Here is a 23,670-nt window from a genome sequence, read left to right as displayed (position 1 = left end):
TTGGTCTCTTACAGTTTGAATTCTCTCGAGTGTTCAGAAAGGTGCATCTCATTGGCATGTCCTGATGTGGAATTCCAACCAGTTCATTGTAAGGAAATCTGCTGCTGCTGCTAAGTTGCTTTAGTCATGTCCGACTCTGTGCAACCCCATAGACGGCAGCCCACCAGGCTCCCCCGTCCCTGGGAATCTCCAGGCAAGAACACTGGAGTGGGTTGCCATTTCCTTCTCCAATGCATGAAAGTGAAAAGTGAAAGTGAACTCGCTTAGTTGTGTCTGACTCTTAGAGACCCCATGGACTGCAGCCTACCAGGCTCCTCTGTCCATGGGATTTTCCAGGCAAGAGTACTGGAGTGGGGTGCCATTGCCTTCTCTGAAAGAAATCTAGTCCTGAATATTCATTGGAAGGACTGATGCTGAAGCTGAAACTCCAATTTTTTTGCCACCTGATGTGAAGAACTGACTCGTTGGAAAAAGGCAGGAGAAGAGGGGGACAACAGGATGAGATGGTTGGATGGCATCACTGACTCAATGGACATGAGTTTGAGTAAGCTCTGGGTGTTAGTGATGGACAGGGAGGCCTGGCATGCTGCAGTCCATGGGGTCGCAAAGAGTTGGACACGACTGAGTGACTGAACTGAACTGATATAGAATTTTAGGTTGCAGTTTTCTCTACCTTCTTTACAGTCATTAACCACTCTTCAATTTGCTTTCCATCTCCCCAAAACATGTGGACACCTTGCATCTGCTATTACTTCTCTTACACTGTTTATCCTTATGGGTTTATGCCTTTTCCCCTTCCGATTCCTATTGCGGAGTTTTGGAAGGAACTAGAGATAAATGAAGGACTTCCCTGGTAGCTCAGATGGTAAAAAAGTCTGCCTACAATACAGGAAGCCCAGGTTTGATCCCTGGGTCCGGAAGATCCCCTGGAGAATAGAATGCAACCCACTTCAGTATTCTTGCCTGGAGAATTCCATGGAGAGAGGAGCCTAGTGGGTTACAGTTCATGAGATCACAAAGAGTCAGACATGACTGAGCAACTAACACACACACAAAGATAAATGAAAGTCTAAAATTCTGTATTTAACTGGATAAGTTCAAGTTCAGTCACTCAGTCATGTCTGATTCTTTGCAACACTATGGACTGCAGCATGCCACATTTTTCTTGTCCATCATCAGCTCCCGGAGCTTGCTCATCTCATGTCCATTGAGTCAGTGTTGCCATCCAACCATCTCATTCTCTGTTGTCCCCCTCTCCTCCTGCCTTCAGTCTTTCCCAGAATCAGGGTCTTTTCCAATGAATCAGTTCTTCGAATCAGGTGGCCAAAATATTGGAGCTTCAGCATCAGTCCTTCCAATAAATATTCAGGACTGATTTCCTTTAGGATTGATAGGTTTGATCTCCTTGCAGTCCAAGGGACTCTCAAGAGTCTTCTCCAACACCACAGTTCAAAAGCATCAATTCTTCAGTGCTCAACTTTCTTTACAGTAAAACTCACATCCATACATGTCTACTGGAAAAACCCTAGCTTTGACTAGATGGACCTTTGTCGGCAAAGTAATGTCTCTGTTTTTTAATATGCTGTCTAGGTTGGACATAGCTTTTCTTCCAAGGAGCAAGAGTCTTTTAATTTCATGGCTGCAATCACCGTCTGCAATGATTTTAGAGCCTAAGAAAATAAAGTCTGTCACTCTTTCCATTGTTTCCCCATCTATTTGCCATGAAGTGATGGGACTGGATGCCATGATCTTTGTTTTTTGAATGTTGAGTTTCAAGCCAGCTTTTTCACTCTCCTCTTTCACTTTCATCAAGAGGCTCTTTAGTTCTTCTTCGCTTTCTGCCATAAGGGTAGTGTCATCTGCATATCTGAGGTTATTGATATTTATCCCAGCAATCTTGATTCCAGCTTGTGCTTCATCCAGTTCAGCATTTTGCATGATGTACTCTACATTTGAGTTAAATAAGCAGGGTGATAATATACAGCCTTGATGTAGTCCTTTCTCAATTTGGAACCAGTCTGTTGTTCCATGTCCAGTTCTAACTGTTGCTTCATGACCTGCATACAGATTTCTCAGGAGGCAGGTCAGGTTGTCTGGTATTTCCATCTCTTTAAGAATTTTCCACAGTTTATTCTGACCCACACAGTCAAAGGCTTTAGTGTAGTCAATGAAGCAGAAGTAGATATTTTATTGGAATTCTCTTGCTTTTTCTATGATCTAGCAGATGTTGACAGTTTGATCTCTGGTTCCTCTGCCTTTTCTAAATCCAGCTTGAACATCTGGGAGTTCTCAGTTCATGTACTGTTGAAGCCTCACTTGGAGAATTTTGAGCATTACTTTGCTAGCCTGTGAAATGAGTCCAATTGTGTGGTAGTTTGAACATTCTTTGGCATTGCCTTTCTTTGGGATTGGAATAAAAACTGATCTTTTCCAGTCCTGTGGCCACTGCTGAGTTTTCCATATTTGTTGGCATATTGAATGCAGCACTTTCACAGTATCATCTTTTAGGATTTAAAGTAGCTCAACTGGAATTCCATCACCTCCACTAGCTTTGTTTGTAGTGATGCTTCCTAAGGCCCACTTGACTTCCCATATTCCAGGATGTCTGGCTCTAGGTGAGTGATCACACCATCATGGTTATCTGGATCGTGAAGATCTTTTTTGTATAGTTCTGTATATTCTTGCCACCTCTTAATATCTTCTGCTTCTGTTAGGTCCATACCGTTTCTGTCGTTTATTGTGCCCATCTTGCATGAAATGTTCCCTTGGTATCTCTAATTTTCCTGAAGAGATCTCTAGTCTTTCCCATTTGATTATTTTCCTGTATTTCTTTGCATTGATCACTGAGGAAGGCTTTCTTCTCTTTCCTTACATTCTTTGGAACTCTGCTTTCAGATGGGTGTATCTTTCTTTTTCTCCTTTGCCTTTATCTTCTCTTCTTTTCTCAGCTATTTGTAAGGCCTCCTCAGACAACCATTTTGCCTTTTTGCATTTCTTTTTCTTGGGGATGGTCTTGATTACTGCCTCCTGTACAATGTCACAAACCTCCGTCCATAGTTCTTCAGGCACTCTGTCTATCAGATTGAATCCCTTTAATCTATTTGTCACTTCCCATATATAATCAAAAGGGATTTGATTTAGGTCATACCTGAATGGTCTAGTGGTTTTCCCTACTTTCTTCAATTTAAGTCTGAATTTGGCAATAAGGAGTTCGTGATCTGAGCCACAGTCAGCTCCTGGTCTTGTTTCTGTTGACTGTGTAGAGTTTCTCCATCTTTGGCTGCAAGGCATAGAATCAGTCTGATTTTGGCACTGGCCATCTGGTGTGTCCACGGGTAGAGTTGTCGCCTCTTGTATTGTTGTAAGAAGGTGTTTGCTGTGACCAGTGCATTCTCTTGGCAAAACCCTGCTAGCCTTTGTCTTACTTCATTTTGTACTCCAAGGCCAAACTTGCCTGTTATTCCAGGTATCTCTTGACTTTCTACTTTTGCATTCCAGTCCCCTATTATGAAAAGGACATCTTTTTTTCGGTGTTAGTTCTAGAAGGTCTTGAAGGTCATCATAGAACTGTTCAGCTTCTTCGGCATTAGTGGTTGGGGCACAAACTTGGATTACTGTAATATTGAATGGTTTGCCTTGGAAATGAACAGAGATCATTCTGTCATTCTGAAATTGCACCCAAATACTGTAATTCAGACTCTTTTGTTGACTATGAGAGCTACTTCTCATTTAACAGGAAGCTCCTTATTTTCTTTTGATTTTAAAAACAATCCATTAGTATTAGAGAATCAAGTGTGCCAGTGCAGGAGACATAAGAGAGGCAGGTTTAATCCCTCTGTAAGGAAGATCCCCTGGAGGAGGGCATGGCAGCCCACTCCAGTATTCTTGCCTGGAGAATCCCATGGACAGAGGAGCCTGGTGGGCTACAGCCCATAGGGTCACAAAGAGTCAGACACAACTGAAGTGACTTAGCATGCATGCACGGTTGGCAGTTTCCCTATATAACCAAAAGTAAAGCAAAATTTTTGTACACCAATTGTTTAAGATGGCAACACATTACGTATTTTTCTTTTTTTAAATTATTTATCTTTGGCTGCACTGGGTCTTTGCTTCGAGGAGGATTTTTCTAGTTGCAGCACATGGGCTTCTCATTGCTATGGCTTCTCTTGTTGCCAAGCGTAGGCTCTAGGGCCCACAGAATTCAGTAGCTGTGCTTCCAGCCTCTAGAGCACAGGTTAGCAGTTGTGGCACAAGAGCTTACTTGCCCGTGGCATGTGGAATCTTCCTGGACCAGGAATTGGACCAGGAATTACACCCGTGTCCCCTGTGTTGGCAGGCGGATTCTTAACTACTGGACCACGAGGGAAGTCCTAATTTTCTTTTGTAAAGGTAAATACATGCACATGAAAAAAAATTAAGTAAACCATATAAAAGAGTAGTGACAAACACACACCTTTTCCTCATTTCAATTCCCAGTCCAGCAACTTCCCTCCCAGGTGCAATAGCTATTGCTAGTTTCTCAGGTATACCCTCCTGTTTCTCATTTTTTTTTTTTTAATATTTTTATTTATTTATTTGCTGCTCTGGGTCTTTGATGCTGCAGGTGGGATCTTTAATTGTAGCATGGAGGGTCTAGTTCCCTGACCAGTGATCAAACCTGGGCCCCCTGCCTTGGGAGCAAGGAGTCTTATCCACCACTCAACTACCAGGGAAGTCCCCTTATACTTCTGATATCACATTATGTATACTCTGCTGACCTCTTAACAGTATTTCTTGGATATCATAGCTCATTCTTTTTTTTACAAAAGCACAGTAATCCATTATTTTTGTATATGTATGTATTTTATCTTATTCAACGTATCCCTTCTGATGGGCATTTACGCAGTGTCCTTACTATTTACTATACTATATACAATTACTATAAAACAATGCAGCAGTGAATATGTATCTTTATATTCGAAATATGTATGTCTTTGTGAATGTGTGTATAGGATAAATTCTAGAAGTAAAATGCTGAGGCAAGGATTACATACCCTTGTACTTTAATAGCTATAGCCAAGTTGTCCTCCAAGGAATTGTACCAATTTATATCCTCAGTAGCAATGAATGCAAGCTCCTGTTTCACTCTCTAACCAGTGCATTATAACTTTTTTTAGTAGTTTCTAAATATAATTTGTACAAAATCTAATTTCAGAGACTTCCTTGGTGATCCAGTGGTCAAGGCCCTGCCCTTCCACTGCAGGGGACATGGGTTCGATCTCTGTCTGGGAACTAAGATCCTGCATACCATGCAGCATGGCAAAAAACCCCACATAATTTCAGCATAGTTTTATGTCTATTTCTTTGGTTGTGAGATCGGGCATCTCTTTGTATGTTATAAACCCATTTGTATTTTCTGTGAAATGTCTGCTCAGGCTCTCTGTCACTTTCTTTTGGAATATTGTTTTCTTTCTTATTAATTTGTAAAAAATAGCTCCTTATTTAGAAATTAGCTCTTTGTCTTTCATATGCATTGGAAAAATTTCCCTACCATTTATCATTCAATTTGTTTTGTTTGTTTACGATACACTTTTAGCAAATGGAAAGTTATAGTTTTTAAAAATTATTTTATTGAAGTATAGTTGATTTACAATGTTGTGTTAACAGAAAGTTATAATTTTATTTAGTCAGACATTATTTTATTTTATGGTCTTCTCTGAGATTTTTTAAAAGTTTCTGATTTTTTTCTAGTATTTTATGGTTTCATTTATTTTGCATTTATTTGGTGATCTATTTTGGAATTTATTTGAGAGTAGGTGCAAGATAGGGGTTCAGTTTTTTCTAGTTGGTTTGCTAGCTCTCCCAACAAGTTGAGATTCATACTCAATACAATCCCACAGCACCATTTGCAAAACTGTAACAACTTTATTATCTGATCTAAACAGATAATTAAATCTCTGGACTTGAAGGCAAGACAATTGATTCAAGCCCACTGTGTGGATATAGGGGATGTGATCCAAAATAGAGCCTGACTACACTTGGCATTTGTGTCAGATCCCTCCTCCCTCTACGCGGAATTAGGAGGGCAGAAGGGAGAAATTCCTGGGGGCACCTGAAGTCAATCAGGGTAGCAAGTCTAAAACTCCATTGTAAATCCCAGGCCAAAATGAAGCTCAAGATATAGATCTCAAATTGAGAGAGTTGGGGAACCAGGAAAGCAGAGAAGCGCTGGCCAAGCAGTGCCCCAGGGAGTCCGAGAGCAATCCCAGGAGGCATGAGGCCTGGGTGCTTGGGGAGACTTGATCCTCTGAATGGGGCAAGGAGAAGGAAGATTTTGAATTTCTTTTTTTTTTTCTCTCTTTTTAAAAAATTTTTTTAATTTTAATTGGAGGCTAATTACTTTACAATATTGTGGGTTTTGCCATACGTTCACATGAATCAGCCATGGGTGTACATGTGTTCCCTGTCCTGACCCTCCCTCCCACCTCCCTCCCCATCCCATCTCTCAGGGTCATCCCAGTGCACCAGCCCTGAGCACCCTGTCTCATGCATCGAACCTGGACTGGTGATCTATTTCACATATGATAACATACATGTTTCAATGCTATTCTCGCAAATCATCCCACCCTCGCCTTCTCCCACAGAGTCCAAAAGTCTGTTCTTTATATCTGTGTCTCTTTTGCTGTCTTGCATATAGGATCATTGTTACCATCTTTCTAAATTCCATATATATGCATTAATATACTGTATTGGTGTTTTTCTTTCTGACTTACTTCGCTCTGTATAATAGACTCCAGTTTCATCCACCTCATTAGAACTGATTCAAATGCATTCTTTTTAATATGTACCTCAGCTTTCTTGTCCTTTCGTCTGCTGATGGACATCTAGGTTGCTTCCATGTCCTGGCTATTATAAACAGTGCTGCGATGAACATTGGGGTACACGTGTCTCTTTCAATCCTGGTTTCCTTGGTGTGTATGCCCAGCAGTGGGATTGCTGGGTCGTATGGCAGTTCTATTTCCAGCTTTTTAAGGAATCTCCACACTGTTCTCCATAGTGGCTGTACTAGTTTGCATTCCCACCAACAGTGTAAGAGGGTTCCCTTTTCTCTGCACTCTCTCCAGCATTTATTGTTTGTAGACTTCTTGACAGCAGCCATTCTGACCGGCATGAGGTGGTAACTCATTGTGGTTTTGACTTGCATTTCTCTGATAATGAGTGATGTTGAGCATCTTTTCATGTGTTTGTTAGCCATCTGTATGTCTTCTTTGGAGGAATGTCTGTTTAGTTCTTTGGCCCATTTTTTGATTGGGTCGCTTATTTTTCTGGAATTGAGCTGCAGGAGTTGCTTATATATTTTTGAGATTAGTTGTTTGTCAGTTGCTTCATTTGCTATTATTTTCTCCCATTCCGAAGGCTGTCTTTTCACCTTGCTTATAGTTTCCTTCATTGTGCAAAAGCTTTTAAGTTTAATTAGGTCTCATTTCTTTATTTTTGCTTTTATTTCCATTACTCTGGGAGGTGGGTCATAGAGGATCCTGCTCTGATTTGCATCAGAGAGTGTTTTGCCTCTGTTTTCCTCTAGGAGTTTTATAGTTTCTGGTCTTACATTTAGACCTTTAATCCATTTTGAGTTTATTTTTGTGTATGGTGTAATAAAGTGTTCTAGTTTCAGTCTTTTACAAGTGGTTGACCAAAGATTTTGAATTTCTGAACAGTCCTGCAGCAATTCTCAGTCGTATGGGGGAATTCAAAGTAAGCTTTTCCCTACAAAAGAAGGCGGGAGCAGAAATCCTATTACGCACTAGTAGGTAGCTCGGGTCTTGAAAATGTGGAGTGAAAGAAGCTTTCTGGATAACTCAAGCACCTGTTGCAATAGTGGTGTGTGTGCTAAGTCGCTTCACTTGTGTCCAACTCTTTGCAACCCTCTGGTCTGTAACTGGCCAGGCTCCTCTGTCCATGGGATTCTCCAGGCAAGAATACTGGAGTGGGTTGCCATGCTCTCCTCCAGGGGATCTTCCTGATGTAGGAATCGAACCTGTGTCTCTTGCATCTCCTACACTGGCAGGTGGGTTATTTACCTCTAGCACCACCTGGGAAGCCCCATTATCTGTCTATAAATAAAAATATTTACCTGTACTAGATAGATCATACTTGAATATAATGATCGATGACTGGGTAAGTTAATTCATTCCTTCTTCACCAAATGTGTGTCAAACAAATGCCAAGCACTGGACTGAGCCCTGGGAGCTGGAAGAATAAGGTGCAGGTTCCTGCCTCCAGGTGCTTATCCAGTTGGGGTACAAGTAGGTCGGCAGCAGTGACCACACCGAGGTGAAGTGCTCGCAGAGAGGCAGGCCTGGAGTCCTGCAGAAGGCCCAGGGAGGGATAGCGCCAACCTGCAGGGACACCAGGTGAGCAAGCACTGCATCTTGTAGGAAGGCCATACTCTCTTTGTGAAGGCGAAATTAAAGTTTCTTCCAGAATTACTGGGTTGACCAAAAAGTTCATTTGGGTTGACCAAATGTTCATTCCATAACATCTTATGGAAAAGCCAGAATGAACCTTTTGGCTAACCCAATACAACTGTTACCCCACTTCTCGTCTGTGTGGTCTCGCTCTGCCAGGAATCTGAGGAGATCTTCATAGAACTTCTTAATCTGAAGTACAGGGATGTTCTCAGAGGGTCTGTGAACCCTTACAGCTGGATGCAGACTTTGTGTGGGTGGTTCTTCCTGGAGGTAGGGTCACAGACTTTGTTAGAATCTCCAAGGAGTGTGCAACTTCAGAAGCCTTAAGAACAAGTGACTTAGATTTTCCTCAAGCTGATCAAGGCTCTTTTTATCTTAAAAAATATCTTTAAAAAAAAACCCTAATCAGACTCTTGGACCTTCCCAGGTGGTGATAGTGGTAAAGAACCCTCCTGCCGATGCAGAACACATAAGAGATTCGGGTTCAATCCCTGAGTGGAAAGATCCCCTGGAGGAAGGCATGGCACCCCACTCCAGTATCCTTGCCTGGAGAATCCCATGGACAGATGAGCTGGGCGGGCTACAGTCCACGGGGTCACAAAGAGTCAGACATGACTGAAGTGACTTAGCATACAAGCAACCAGACTCTAGCCTAGAGATGTGTGTGGTTATTGATACCTGGCCCCTTTATCCTTTGGCCAGCTTCTCCTGCCCCATGTAGGAACAGGACAGTGCTGGCAGCAACCTCCTCTTTCCTGTCCTTGTTTCTCTTTATTCAGCAACCCCATACTTAAACACAATAGCAATGCAAACCATTCTGTACCTAATTGTAATAACTAGATATCATCAAACAGAATTGGGAATTCCCATTTCCAAAGCAGTTTCTCATGTTTTTGCTCAGGTTTTGGATCAGAATGCTTAAGTCCAAAAATCAAGTTCAACACACATTTAGTGAACACTTTCTTTATATAGGACATCATGCTCCATGCTGAGAGAGACAGAAGAGGAGCAGGATACACAGGGGAAGTAAACCCCATTCCCACCTTCGGGGAAAGGAGACCTGTTGGAAACTGTAAAGTCCTGTGGGGATCCAGAGAGGAAGCGATTGTTTCTTGCTGGAGGCTACATAGAAGAAAGCATGAAGACACCCGAGCTGGGCAATATTGCTCATCATGGAGGATGCCATAGACAATTGCCCTCCAGCGACATTACCCTGTTTCTGAGCCTTTAAAATAAGCTCCTGGGCCTGGAGACTCACAGCTGATAGAAATACCTAGAAAATAAGCCTCAGAGAAAAATTGACCTGCGTTATGGAATACATTCAGAAAACTAAGATCATGGCATCTGGTCCCATCACTTCATGGGAAATAGTGGAAATTGTCCAACGTTATTTTTTGGGGCTCCAAAATCACTGCAGATGGTGATTGCAGCCATGAAATTAAAAGACGCTTACTCCTTAGATGGAGAAGGCAATGGCACCCCACTCCAGTACTCTTGTCTGGAAAATCCCATGGACGGAGGAACCTGGTGGGCTGCAGTCCATGGGGTCGCTGGGAGTTGGACACGACTGAGCGACTTCACTTTCACTTTTCACTTTCATGCATTGGAGAAGGAAATGGCAGCCCACTCCAGTATTCTTGCCTGGAGAATCCCAGGGACGGGAGAGCCTGGTGGGCTGCCGTCTATGGGGTCGCACAGAGTCGCACACGACTGAAGCGACTTAGCATAGCATAGCATAGCATACTCTTTAGAAGGAAAGTTATGACCAAGTTATGACCAACCTAGATAGCATATTCAAAAGCAGAGACATTACTTTGCCAACAAAGATCCATCTAGTCAAGGCTATGGTTTTTCCAGCAGTCATGTATGGATGTGAAAGTTGGACTGTGAAGAAAGCTGAGTGTCAAAGAATTGATGCTTTTGAACTGTGGTGTTGGAGAAGACTCTTGAGAGTCCCTTGGACTGCAAGGAGATCCAACCAGTCCATCCTAAAGGAGATCAGTCCTGGGTGTTCTTTGGAGGGACTGATGCTAAAGCTGAAATTCCAATACTTTGGCCACCTCATGCAAAGAGTTGACTCATTGGAAAAGACTCTGATGCTGGGAGGGATTGGGGGCAAGAGGAGAAGGGGACAACAGAGGATGAGATGGCTGGATGGCATCACCCACTCGATGGACGTGAGTCTGAGTGAACTCCGGGAGTTGGTGATGGACAGGGAGGCCTGGCGTGCTGCAGTTCATGGGGTCGCAAAGAGTTGAACACAACTGAGCGACTGAACTGAACCAAACTGAACTGACAGAATACCTGTCTTCCAGGATGGTCCAGTGGTAAAGAACCTGCCTGCCAAGGCAGGAGGCACAAGAGACTCAAGCCCCATCCCTGGGCCAGGAACATCCCCTGGAGCAGGAAACAGCAACATACTCCAGTATTCTTGCCTAGAGAATCCCGTGGACAGAGGAGCCTGGTGGGCCACAGTCCATGGGATTGCAAAGAGTCAGACACAACTGAGCGACTAAGCATGCACATGCATGCACAAAGAATACTACAGAAAGAAGAGCAGGAGCAGCCCCTATAGGAAAAGTCCTATGAGGACATACAGGATAAAGGAAATATTTGTTGTTATTCAGTTGCTAAGTCATGTCCGACTCTTTGCGACCCCATGGACTGCAGCACGCCAGGCTTCCCTGTCCTTCACTGTCTCCCGGAGTTTCCTCAAACTCATGTCCATTGAGTTGATGATGCTATCCAACTAGCGCATCCTCTGTTGCCTGCCTCTCCTCCTGCCCTCAAACTTTCCCAGCATCAGGGTCTTTTCCAGTGAGTTGGCTCTTCGCATCAGGAAATACACTGTTATTTGAATCAATGTAAGAACTTTTGAAAACTAATATTAATAGGAAACCTTTATCATCATGACTATCGTATAATTTTAAAAGTCTCGCTTTAAAGCAAGCCAAGGCAACCTGCTTATTTCCCTAAACATCAATAAAAAGAAAAATTGTTTCACTAGAAACAAAAATAGAGATGTCATTTTGCTAGAAATATTACAGCCCGTGAGGGATTTTCTGAAGTGTTGACAGGTGTGTTTGTGTGCATGTACATTTTCTTCTGACTAAATCATGTGTGATCAAGCGTTTACTATGATATGAGTCAGAACCAAATGTGTAGATGCTTTTCGATTGTTGCTTCCCCAGCAGTTCTGCATTCATTATCAATGCTGTCCAGTGTGTTAACATGGGCTAATGTATTTTCTTATTCTCTATTCTTAGGATGAATCAGCACCCACCAAATTTTTGAGACTGCTCACGGCTTAGAGGCAAGCTCGTCTAAATTAAGGCCGGCTAAGGTGGCATTGCAGGGATTTAATCCTCCTCTAGCTGCCCGTGTGACCGGAAGGCTGATTTGCAAGTTTCTTCTTTCCTGGGGTCTGGATTGTCAGGTCTCCAGGGACCTGCGACTTGACAGCAAAATGAAGATCAGAGATAAGCACCAGCAGCGGGGACCTGGGGGCCTCCTGGGGGCTTTTACACACCAGGGCAGAAGATTTTCTGACCATCAAAGGAAATAGCAAACTGGAGCCTTTGTTTCGGGACAGAGCCACCTACCACAGAGCATCAGCACAGCCAGCCAGAAAGTTCTTGGAGCCTGATCAAGGCTAGGGTACCTGGATGCATGCCTGATGGTCCAGTAAGAGAGGGAAAGTTCACTGTGAAGGAGGGTGTGAAATATCTCAAGTGAGGCGGGCAGCTTTGGGCTTGGCTGGGTAGGCAGTGCTGGGGTTAGTCTCTGCCTTCGGCTGACTGAAGCCCAGAAAGGGGTTTGTGCATCCAGGAGTCTTTGCACAGCTCGCAAGGACGCAGGGCCCTTACAGCCTTTAAGTCCCATCTCCCATCCCCCTTGGGCCCCTTCCGCTCCTCCCCATCCTGCCTTGCTCGGTGCCTCTGCTGAGATGGAGAGGTGAGCCTGCCGTGGACGATGACTGCTGTGTATGTGAATGGAGGCGGCCTGGTGAATCCCCACTGTGCCAGGTGGGGTCGGCGGGAGAGCGAGGAGAGTGGCTGTCAGACGGAGTGTGCCAAGGAGGATGAGGAGGGAGAGCCTCGCCAGCTGACACCCTTTGAGAAGCTGACCCAGGACATGTCCCAGGATGAGAAGGTGGTGAGGGAGATCACTCTGGGCAAGCGGATCGGCTTCTATCGCATCCGAGGGGAGATCGGAAGTGGGAACTTCTCCCAAGTCAAGCTGGGGATTCACTCCCTAACCAAAGGTAGGAACTGACCTCTGAGGGTGATGTCCAGGATGTGGGGACCTGATTTGAGGGGCGGGTTAGGAGTCTGGGGCCAGGGAAGCCGGTGAGGCAACTTCACTGAGTCCCTGCTAAGGGCAGGCATTAGGGCAGCTGCTGTCCGTTGTTATCGCAGTTCATTTTCACAGCGATGGTGTGAGCTCAGTGTTTTTATTTTCACTTTATAGATAAGGAAACTAAGATCCAAAGAAGTCCAGTGTGGCTTTAGCTGTTTCATCTTAGGTGATTTTGACTCCAAAAACTCTTCTGCTATACCGTGCAGGTGAACTCAAACACTGAGGGTGTTCTCTCCAGTTATGCCTTGGAGAAGCCGAGTGGAGTGTGGCTTGATCCCAAGGCCACTCACGTTCCAAGTCCTTCTTTGTAACTTCTGTCTATATTTGTGTGTCAATACCAATGGCACAGGGACCCTCCCGGATGGTCAGTGGATAGCGGGGTCCAGCCTCTCCTCCTTACCTGAGGCTGCTGCATCTGTGAGGTTTGGGGAAAAGGGACTTGATCTCAGGATCTTCTCTGCTTCGTCTGCCCTGCACCAATTCTCACTGTTGTTAGCTCCTTGCTTCTAACACAGACCCGTGCTTGCTTGACTGCTGGCCCCTCTGGACTCTAGACCGCAGTGCCCACTTCCCTGGCCTCAGGAGCTGTGAGGAGAACCCACGTGGGCACTTCTCCAAGTTACCTGGAATTTAGCTAAGCTTGGAGATCGACATAATGGAGTTACAAGACAGAAAAAGAACACCTGCAATTCAGTATCGTCTATTGACTTTTTTTAAATTAAATTTATTTTATTTTATTTTTTAACTTTACAATATTGTATTGGTTTTGCCATATATCAAAATGAATCCACCACAGGTATACATGTGTTCCCCATCCTGAACCCTCCTCCCTCCTCCCTCCCCGTACCATCCCTCTGGGTCGTCCCAGTGTGCCAGCCCCAAGCATCCAGTATCGTGCATCGAACCTGGACTGGCGATTCGTTTCATATATGATATTATACATGTTTAAATGCCATTCTCCCAAATCATCCCACCCTCTCCCTCTCCTACAGAGTCCAAAAGACTGTTCTATACATCAGTGTCTCTTTTGCTGTCTCATATACAGGGTTATTGTTACCATCTTTCTAAATTCCATACATATGCATTAGTATACTGTATTGGTGTTTTTCTTTCTATTGACTTTCTAAAGCCCATGGGCTCTGCTCTCTCCCTGCGAGTCCCATACTGACATTTATTCTCCTTGGATCTAGGCTGCCACCACGTCTTCAAGGGTGTTCTTTCTTATGTCAGAATTTTCTTTTCTCTTCTTCTCTAACCTCCAATCCCATTCCACTCTCATCCTTGTTGGATCCCTATAGAGAAAGCAGCACACACACACCCTCCCCCCAACAATCCACCCCCACACGCAAGTCACTGCAGCGTCCCCTTCTGTCTTGCTCCAGCCCGAGTGTCTGGGTCCATGCCTTCACATCTCGGCTACTCATCTCACCTACCTGGGTGCATGACAGCACTGCTGTGAGCCTTGGGTTCTTCGCTGACAGATGCAGCCAGGGCCACTGATTACGTAAAACTAAATCTAGTGTGTGTGTGTGCGTGTGCGTGTTAGTTGCTCAGTCATGTCTGACTCTTTGCAACCCCATGGACTGTAGCCGTCCAGGTTCCTCTGTCCACGGAATTCTCCAGATCTAGTGTGTGTGTGTGTGTGTGCGTGTTTGTTGCTTAGTCGTGTCCGACTCTTTGCAACCCCATGGATTGTAGCTGTCCAGGCTTCTCTGTCCATGGAATTCTCTAGGCAAGAATACTGGAGGGGGTTGCCATTTCCTTCTCCAGGGCATCTGATCTTCCCGACCCAGGGATCAAACTTAGGTCTCCCACATTCAGGCAGATTCTTTACCGTCTGAACCACCAGGGAAGCCTATAGGATTTAAATCTAAATTAGGACAAATGTTGCTTTTCAATGGTCTAGGGGAGAAGTGAAGGGCAAAAGAATTTTTCAGTGGTCTAGAGCAAGAGTGAGGGGCAAAAGATAAAACACATAGGGAGAGCTGAGGGGCTGGAGATTGAGACAGCAGTTGGAAGACTTGACAAACCAGGAGAGGAGTTCAGAAAGGAAAGAGTACCCAAAGTGGCAGAGAGGACACAGGGGCTGATGTCTGAGCAAAGCTTACTGGATGTGGCCAACTTGGAACTCTTTCCTGAATGTGGGTTCAGATATTTGATTCTAAGGGAGAGGAAGCAAGAGAGAGTGGAAAGAATGTGGACTTCAGAAACAGACAAATCTGAAAACATGCGCTTCAGAGCATGGGTTTCAAATCCTTGTTCATTCACTTGCTAGGTATCTGACTTTGTGCACATTATACTCTTTATTTTGGTCCTCAGTTGCCTTAACTGCAAAACAGAGATAATTATTCTTAGAATTGTAGGGGGGAAAAAAAAGAATTGTAGGGGAAATTAGGAATAACATAAACTCCATGGCACACAGTAGCCACTCAATAAATGGTAGCTATCACTGTGCACGTCTATTTTTTACTTAAACTTATTTCAGATGGAAATTTGGTATTAATGTCTTGAAAACCTGTGAATAGAAGATAGTGGTAAAAGTAATACAAGGCAAACAAATTTAAAAGTTGTATTTATTTTTCCAGCTTTATTGAGATGTAACTGATGTACAACATTAAGGCTACCATGTTCTGATTTTATATATGTATGTCCTGCAAACTGATACCTGGATAAGGTTATTTAACTCATTCATCCCCTCACATACTTACAATTGTGTGTGTGTATAGTGAGAACTTTAAAAATCTATTTTCTTAACAACTTTCAAAAAATTTTAATGGGGGGATTCTCTGGCATTCCAGTCGTTAAGACTCCACACTTCCACTGCAGGGGGCATGAGTTCTATCCCTGCTGAGGGAACTGAGATCCCACAAGTCACCCAGGGCAGCCAAATTTTTAAAAAAATTTTAACAACATTTTATTTAATGTCCTGCTGCTGCTGCTGCTAAGTCGCTTCAGTCGTGTCCGACTCTGTGTGACCCCATAGACGGCAGCCCACCAGGCTCCCCGTCCCTGGGATTCTCCAGGCAAGAACACTGGAGTGGGTTGCCATTTCCTTCTCCAATGCATGAAAGTGAAAAGTGAAAGTGAAGTCGCTCAGTCATGTCCGACTCTTAGCGACCCCATGGACTGCAGCCCACCAGGCTCCTCCGTCCATGGGATTTTCCAGGCAAGAGTACTGGAGTGGGGTGCCATTGCCTTCTCCATATTTAATGTCCATACTATGTCAAATTATTGTCCAAACTTTGTCATTTCAACGTATATCCAATATAAGAAATTACTAATGCAATATCTTACATTAAAAAAATTTTTTTAAAAGAAACTTAACAAGTGACTGAAAGTAATTTAAAACATGCCAAAAACCCATCTGAGTTTCTCTTTACCTTCCCTAGGAGAGTTAAGGAAGAACTGTTAACTGATACTCTTAACTCCTAAATGATATGAAAATAACATTTTTATGCTGTGGTTCGGTGCTATTTAAGGCTGTTTCCTTGCACTAAAATCAATGCATGCCCCACGAGTGTTCCAGGTTCCGCTTTGGGAAACACTGACCTCATCTCATCCTCCTGTGTTTTACAAGTGGGAGTAACAGAGGTTCCGGAGTGGCTGTCCTGAGGTCACAGGCAGAGGCAGGGTTAGAACTCAGCTTCCTTTTTGCTGCACCCAAGCTGCCTCGGGATTTTGGTGCAGGGGAACTTTGTGGCCCCACATGGGGGTGGTGGAACCAGGTTTCAGGGATGGAGGTTACCCTCTCCACCTCCCCTTTCTCTGGGGCCACATGATTTCTCATTCTACTTCATACTTCTTTCTGCAGAGTGGTCTTCTGTGCTTAATTATCCAAAAGCACATCACCAACAATGACTGTTGCCCATATCTATGTAATCTCGCAGCTTTATTGCCTGTCTCCATCTGACCAGTTTCATCCTATTGCAGCTCAGATTTTAAAAAGAGAGAATATAAGTGCTCACTGGCCAGCCGGTGATGGGCCGCCGCTGAGTCAAGGGCCTGCCTGCGTCAAGTCAGTGGCAGCCCCTTGGGTCACACGGCCCACCTCACTGTCAGAAAAGCCCGAGGTCCAAAGAAGCATCTCTGAGAAGGGAGAGTGGAGAGCACAGTGAAATGATGACATATCATCACAGAGACTGTAACCAGCTAAGCAGGGAACTGCCACTAGCCAACGGCAGCAGAGCATCTGGTTCTGTAGACACCGTTATGTGAGGAGGACAGAAGAAAGAGGATCAACAATTGGCATTTACATAGTGACTGTCATCTCAAATGCCGAAGGCTACTTGCCTGTTGTGTTACAGAATTAACTTAACTCTAGCCCCTTGGGTTCAGAGAGCGTGGCTTTTCCTGCTTGTGCAGATGGTGCCTCCGTGGCCTCACTGTCATGCTCTCCTCACTCATAACCCTCCACAGAGGAGCCTTGTTATCAAAGGTCCACTGTCACCCTCTGCTTATGGAATGGTATGGGGGCAAAGGAGGGAAAGACGGCTAAAAGCACAGGACGAGGAAAAATCAGTTCAACAATTATACATATAAACAAAAGCCAGAAATTGTAATGGCAGGTCCTTGCACATGCTGTACTGATGCAACAGGAAAATGAATCCTGGACTTCACCTCCTAATTATGGACTTTTCCCCTGATGGCCTCATCCTGGTCCCATGCTCATCTCTCCTCTGGTTCTCCTGGAAGTGAGCCCAGGAAAGAATAGGAAGGTGAGAACAAAAGGGACTGAGAGCATGAAGAAGGGGGACCCAGATGCAAATTGATGTGAGGATGAAGAAAGAGCCAGGCAGTTCATGTATTGCTGCCGCTACTGCAGCTAAGTCGCTTCAGTCGTGTCCGACTCTGTGCGACCCCATAGACGGCAGCCCACCAGGCTCCCCCATCCCTGGGATTCTCCAGGCAAGAACACTGGAGTGGGTTGCCATTTCCTTCTCCAATGCATGAAAGTGAAAAGTGAAAGTGAAGTCGCTCAGTCATGTCCGACTCGTAGCGACCACATGGACTGCAGCCCACCAGGCCCTTCCATCCATGGGATTCTCGAGGCAAGAGTACTGGAGTGGGGTGCCATTGCTTTCTCGGAGTTCATGTATTAGGAAGCAAGAACTCAGGGAAGATGCAGAGTGAAGACCAGAATACTGTGGGACTTCCCTGGTGGTCCAGTGGCTAAAACACCCCACTCTCCTGGTCAGGAAACTTAAGTTCTAAATGCTGAAACTAAGAGTTCATATGGAGCAGCTAAAGATTCTGCAAGATTGAGGGCAGGAGAAGAAGGGGGTGACAGAGGATGAGATGGTTGAATGGCATCATCAACTCAATGGACATGAGTTTGAGCAAACTCCAGGAGATAATGAAGGACAGAGAAGCCTGGATTTCTGCAGTCCATAAGGTGGCAACAAGTAGGACATGACTGAGTGACTGAACAACAATGCTGCAGTTAAGACCTGGTGCAGAGACAAATATATATATATATATATATATTTTTTTTTTTTTTAAAGGACTGTGACTTGTGACAAGAAGGAGGACATTAGCCTACCTGGAGGGGACTGGGATAGAAAGACAGAGGGACATACCTCTGAAATCTTCACCTCTGCAATGGGGGAAGATTTATCAGGGAGTGGTTTAACCTTGCTGAGAATTCCAAATACCCTATCCTGTTACCAAGCCGTGTCAGATGACATCGTCTGAAGAGCGATTTGTTTAAATATGGTTCCCATACAAAGCCAGCTGGCCCAGAATTGTCATCAGGTTTTCTAGGAAACATGGACAATCTGGATAAGATCACGGAGGAGATTCCCAGGGAAATGGAAGGTTTCAGTGCCAGGGGTAGCTCCTAAGACAGTAGTTTATAAAAAGGTGCCCGCTGCTCATGATCCCTCGGGAGAAGGCTCCATACAGGCCCCCCGCTGGCTGGAGTTTATTTTTATAGCTAACGGCTCAGATTCCCTTGGGCCTTGCAAGCAAATAGAGCAGGCTGAAACCACCATGAATCCCATTTTAGCTGATGAGAAATTTCTCAAAAGAGATGACACACTCAGCTTCTGAATATTTTATGTCCCATCTGTTGCCTCAATCAAAAGTAAAAGCGGCCACAGCGCCTGGCCCTTTCTCTGATGCTGCCCTTCCTGACCCCTTCTTCCCTGTCTTCTTCTCTTTCACTCGAGTCTCGTGTTTCTAGAACCCTTTCTCCTTCTCTCTTGATTTATTTATTCATCGGTTCATTCATTCTTTTTTTTTAAAAGTATAATTAACTCTCCTGTGCCTTGCAGAGGTGAATAAGATACGGTTCTTGCTTGACAGGAACTCTCAGTAAGTAATGGAGACAGACAGGACACATTTGATAAGTGCTGTCACAGGGTGAGGGACCAAGGCTGTGCTCGACTGAACCTGAGATTAGGAAAAGGTCAGTTGATCAGGAAAGGCTTGTGTTATGTCTTGAGGTTTGCGGAGAAATGCTACAAGGGAAAGGGGGATGGCAGGCAGAGAGAGATGTTAAGTAAATGGAGGTATGAGCCAGGGTGAGGAGTGTTTGGAGATTTAAAAGTAATTCAGTGAGGGGGACTTCCTTGGGGGTCCCATGGCTAAGATTCTGCACTCTCAGTGCAGGGGCCCAGGTTCAATCCTTGGTCAGGGAACTAGATCCCACCCCCTGCAACTAAAGATCCTGCTTACTCACAAAAATCAAAGATCGAGGGCGCCACAACTGAGACCCAACACAGCCAAATAAAGGAATGAAAAGTGAAAGTGTTAGTTGCTCAGTCATGTCTGACTGTTTGCAACCTCATGGACTGTAGCCCACCAGGCTGCTCTGTCCATGGAATTCCCCAGGCAAGAATACTGGAATGGGTTGCCATTCCCTTCTCCAGGGGCTCTTCCTGACCTAGGGATCGAACCCGCATCACTTGTATCTTCTGCATTGGCAGGTGGATTCTCTTACCACTGTGCCCCCTGGGAAGCCTCAAAAGTGATTAATTATTATTTTAGTGAGGAAAATGAACTGAAGTTGAGGCCTGCCAAGAGTCAGGGATGTCAGAATCAAATACTAGTCTAATGGTCCAGACAAATGACGATGTCCATCTCAACTAAGGAAGTGACAGTGGGGATGGAGAGAAGAGGATGCAATTGAAGACTATTCCAGAATATTGGAAAACCTGTGGTCGACTGCATGGGGGAGAGCAGGAGGGGACAGGGAGGGGAAGAATTAAAAATGTCTCCCAGGTTTCTGGCCTCAATGATTTATACTAAATAGTGACTACTGTAGAAGAAATGGATTTGAGAGTGCATATTTTGAAGCCCTGGCTTGGAGATACACAGAGGTCATGAAGTAGAGGAGCTAAATGACCATCTTGGAGCCCAAGAGAAAGTATGAATGAATAATAAAAGTTTGGAGCCTAACAAATCCAGATAGAGTGAAAGTCTTGTGTGTCCTGGTCACAGGCTCCTTGGTGTCAGACACTGTGTCTTACAGATCCTCAGACTTCCCCCACATTCAGTATAAGTAATAAGCATTCAAACAATACTTGGTGAATTAAGTCAGTATAATAACGTCCTCTGAAAATCCAGTGGTAGTGAGAAGAGATGTGGGAGGGAGCCATGCATGGCAGTACTCTCTGGTGGGTTCCTCATGTTGTGATCTCCCAGGAGAACAGAGCTGGAACACTCACACAGGCTCCAGTAAAGCTTAATCAATAAGGCCTACTGGTGTTTATTTTTTTTTATTGTATTTTAAAATATTTATTTTTATTTATCCGGCTGCATTGAGTCTTAGTTGCTGCACTCGGAATCTTTAGTTGCAGCACGTGGGATCTAGTTCCCCAACCAGGGCTTGAACCCGGGCCCCCTGCAGTGGTGGTACAGAATCTTAGCCACTGGACCACCAAGGAAGTCCCCCCACTTGTTTTTACAAGCAATCTCTCCTCTTGGGTACATTCATTAAAACAGCGATTTAAAATGATGTTTGCTGGATGCAACTAGAGATTATTGTACTAACTGAAGTAAGTCAGAAAAAAGGAAGACAAATAATGTATGATATCACTTTTATGTGGAATCTAAAATATGGTGCAAACGAACCTATCTACGAAGCAGAAACAGACTCATAGACGTAGAGAATCTACTTGTGGTTACCAAAGGGGTGGGGGAGGGGAGGGATGGACTGGGAGTTTGGGATTACACATAGAGTGGATAAACAAGGTCCTACTGTAGAGCACAGGGGACTACATTTAGTATCCTAGGATAAACCATAATGGAAAAGAATGTTAAAAATAATGAAAATATGTGTATAAGTCATTCTGCTGTACAACAAAAATTAACACGATATTGTAAATCAAGTGTGCTTCAATTAAAAAATAAATTAAACGGACTTCTCTGGTGGTCCAGTGGTTAAGACTCTGCCTGCCAATGCAGGCGATATGCCTTGTAGCAACTAAACCCCAGCGCCACAGCTACTGAGCCGGTGCACTCGAGAACTCTCGAGCTGCAACACGAGAAGCCACTGCCATGAGAAGCTCACGCACCAAATCGAAGACCAGCACCCACTCCCCGCAACTAGAGAAAGCCGGAGCGCAGCAACGAAGATCCAGTGCAGCCAAAAAAATAAAGTAAAAAAAGATTAAATTATGTTTTCTTGCTTTAAGAATAGTTAGTGGCTTTGGTGAATCCATCCTAAAAAAAGTCCAGAATTACTATAATAAAAGAATGTTCTATATTTATAATGCAAAAGACTAAAAATAATTTATATGATCCAATGATACAGGCATGCTCAAGGACATTAAAGCATATATACTGGATGGAAGTCACACAACTATTAAAAAATCTTGATTTTGGGGAGTCTGTAGTAACATAGAGGATGGTTGGGACACGATAGTAAATAAAAAGCAAAACTGAGTTTATACTTCAATGGGGATACTTATCCTGGGCTCTTGTGAGCATTGCTGCTAAGTCACTTCAGTCGTGTCCAACTCTGTGCGAGCTCATAGACGGCAGTCCACCAGGCTCCCCCGTCCCTAGGATTCTCCAGGCAAGAACACTGGAGTGGGTTGCCATTCCCTTCTCCAATGCATGAAAGTGAAAAGTGAAAGTGAAGTCGCTCAGTCGTGTCCAACTCTTAGCGACCCCATGGACTGCAGCCTACCAGGCTCCTCCATCCATGGGATTTTCCAGGCAAGAGTACTGGAGTGGGGTGCCATTGAATGAGATCATTTATTCAACAAATATTTGTTGATCACCTCCCACATAGCAGGCACTTTTCTAGGGACTAGAAATATAGCAGTGAACAAAATAGACGACAGTCTGTCCTGTGGAACTTATGCTCCAGTGGAGAGAGACAGACAAACGTAAGCCAGGAAAATATTCATTATGTTATGTAGTGATAAGAGACAAGAAGGAAAATAGAGCAGAGGGAAGGAGGTGGAGCCTTGGGGACTGCAGTTTTAGACAAGATGCCCAGGGACAGCCTTCCTGAGGAGGTGATCACTGGACTGAAGAGAATGAGGAAACTGGCCACGGGGTCCATGGGGGAACGTGGTCAGGCAGAGGGGACAGTCCTCAGAAGAGCATCAAGGTGGGAGAGTGCCTGTAAATGGCCAAGGCGCGTCACAGCGGAGAGCAGCAGGGACCAGATTATGGAGGGCTAATACGCAATACCGCACTGTCAGGATTTTGGCTTTTTCCTACAAGGGAAACCAGAGCCCTTGAAGGGAGCAGAGAAATGATGCGACCTGGCTTATGCTTAATAGGATCACCCTGGCTGCTCTGTTGAAAATAGGCTACAAGGGGTCAGAAGCAGAGATCAGCTGGCAGCCTATTATAATCCAGGCAAGAGAGAATGGTGGCTTGGGCCAGGAAGGGGGCAGTGAGAGGCTGAGAAGGGGCTGGCTTTTGGCTATATTTAGAAGTAGAGATAATAGGATTTGCTGACAGATTGAAAGTGGAGTGTAAAAGAGAAGAGTCAAGTACTCCAGGTTTTTGACTGCAAGAATAGTTTCCATTTACCAAAACTGGGAAGACTGTAGGAGGAACGGGTTTGGGGTGGAAGAGATCAGCATTGAATGTACACGTTGGACGTGCCTGTTACAGAAGCACAGCAGAGGCTGTTGGTGCCTCACTGGTGCCTCTTTGGGTCTTACCATCTCAGGGCATGCAAGCCGGGCCTTCGTCTCTCATCTCTTTGCCTCTGGGCTTTCTCTAGCTGCTGGAGCTGCTTCTCCTGCATGCATGGGAGGCCAAAAATACAGGGGAATTAACATCTGTCAAGAGCATCCAACAACCAGTTACTGGCAGTAACTGATGTACCCCCGCTCTCTCACACTTCTCATCAGTCAGTCAGTTCAGTTCAGTCCCTCAATCGTGTCCGACTCTTTGAGACCCCATGAATCGCAGCACTCCAGGCCTCCCTGTCCATCACCAACTCCCGGAGTTCACTCAGACTCACGTCCATCGAGTCAGTGATGCCATCCAGCCATCTCATCCTCTGTCGTCCCCTTCTCCTCCTGCCCCCAATCCCTCCCAGCATCAGAGTCTTTTCCAATGAGTCAACTCTTCGCATGAGGTGGCCAGAGTACTGGAGTTTCAGCTTTAGCATCATTCCTTCCAAAGAACACCCAGGACTGATCTCCTTTAGAATGGACTGGTTGGATCTCCTTGCAGTCCAAGGGACTCTCAAGAGTCTTCTCCAACACCACAGTTCAAAAGCATCAATTCTTTGGCTGCTGCTGCTGCTAAGTCACTTCAGTCGTATCCGACTCTGGGCGACCCCGTAGACGGCAGCCCACCAGGCTCCCCTGTCCCTGGGATTCTCCAGGCAAGAACACTGGGGTGGGTTGCCATTTCCTTCTCCAATGAATGAAAGTGAAAAGTGAGA

At 44.8% G+C, this 23,670-nt stretch overlaps 2 protein-coding genes across 2 annotated transcripts in view; one reads left to right on the top strand and one right to left on the bottom strand.

Moving 5' to 3' along the window:
- The window catches only part of NIM1K (NIM1 serine/threonine protein kinase), a 90,171-nt gene that overhangs the window by 51,572 nt on the left and 14,929 nt on the right, over nt 1-23,670 (top strand). The window contains exon 2 of the mRNA XM_006079325.4: nt 11,717-12,714. Coding sequence (XP_006079387.1) covers nt 12,423-12,714 — 292 coding nt within the window. The 5' untranslated portion in view covers nt 11,717-12,422. The remainder of the gene's footprint in view (nt 1-11,716; nt 12,715-23,670) is intronic.
- Nucleotides 22,773-23,670, bottom strand: part of HMGCS1 (3-hydroxy-3-methylglutaryl-CoA synthase 1) — a 51,278-nt gene continuing 50,380 nt past the window's right edge. The window contains exon 11 of the mRNA XM_025270551.3: nt 22,773-23,016. The gene's annotated coding sequence lies outside the window, so the exon portion shown is untranslated. The remainder of the gene's footprint in view (nt 23,017-23,670) is intronic.

The sequence above is a fragment of the Bubalus bubalis genome, chromosome 19, assembly GCF_019923935.1.
Source record: "Bubalus bubalis isolate 160015118507 breed Murrah chromosome 19, NDDB_SH_1, whole genome shotgun sequence".
NCBI classification, from domain to species: domain Eukaryota; kingdom Metazoa; phylum Chordata; class Mammalia; order Artiodactyla; family Bovidae; genus Bubalus; species Bubalus bubalis.
The sequence above is the reverse complement of the archived record's forward strand: the minus strand, read 5'-3'. Positions and strand labels throughout refer to the sequence as shown.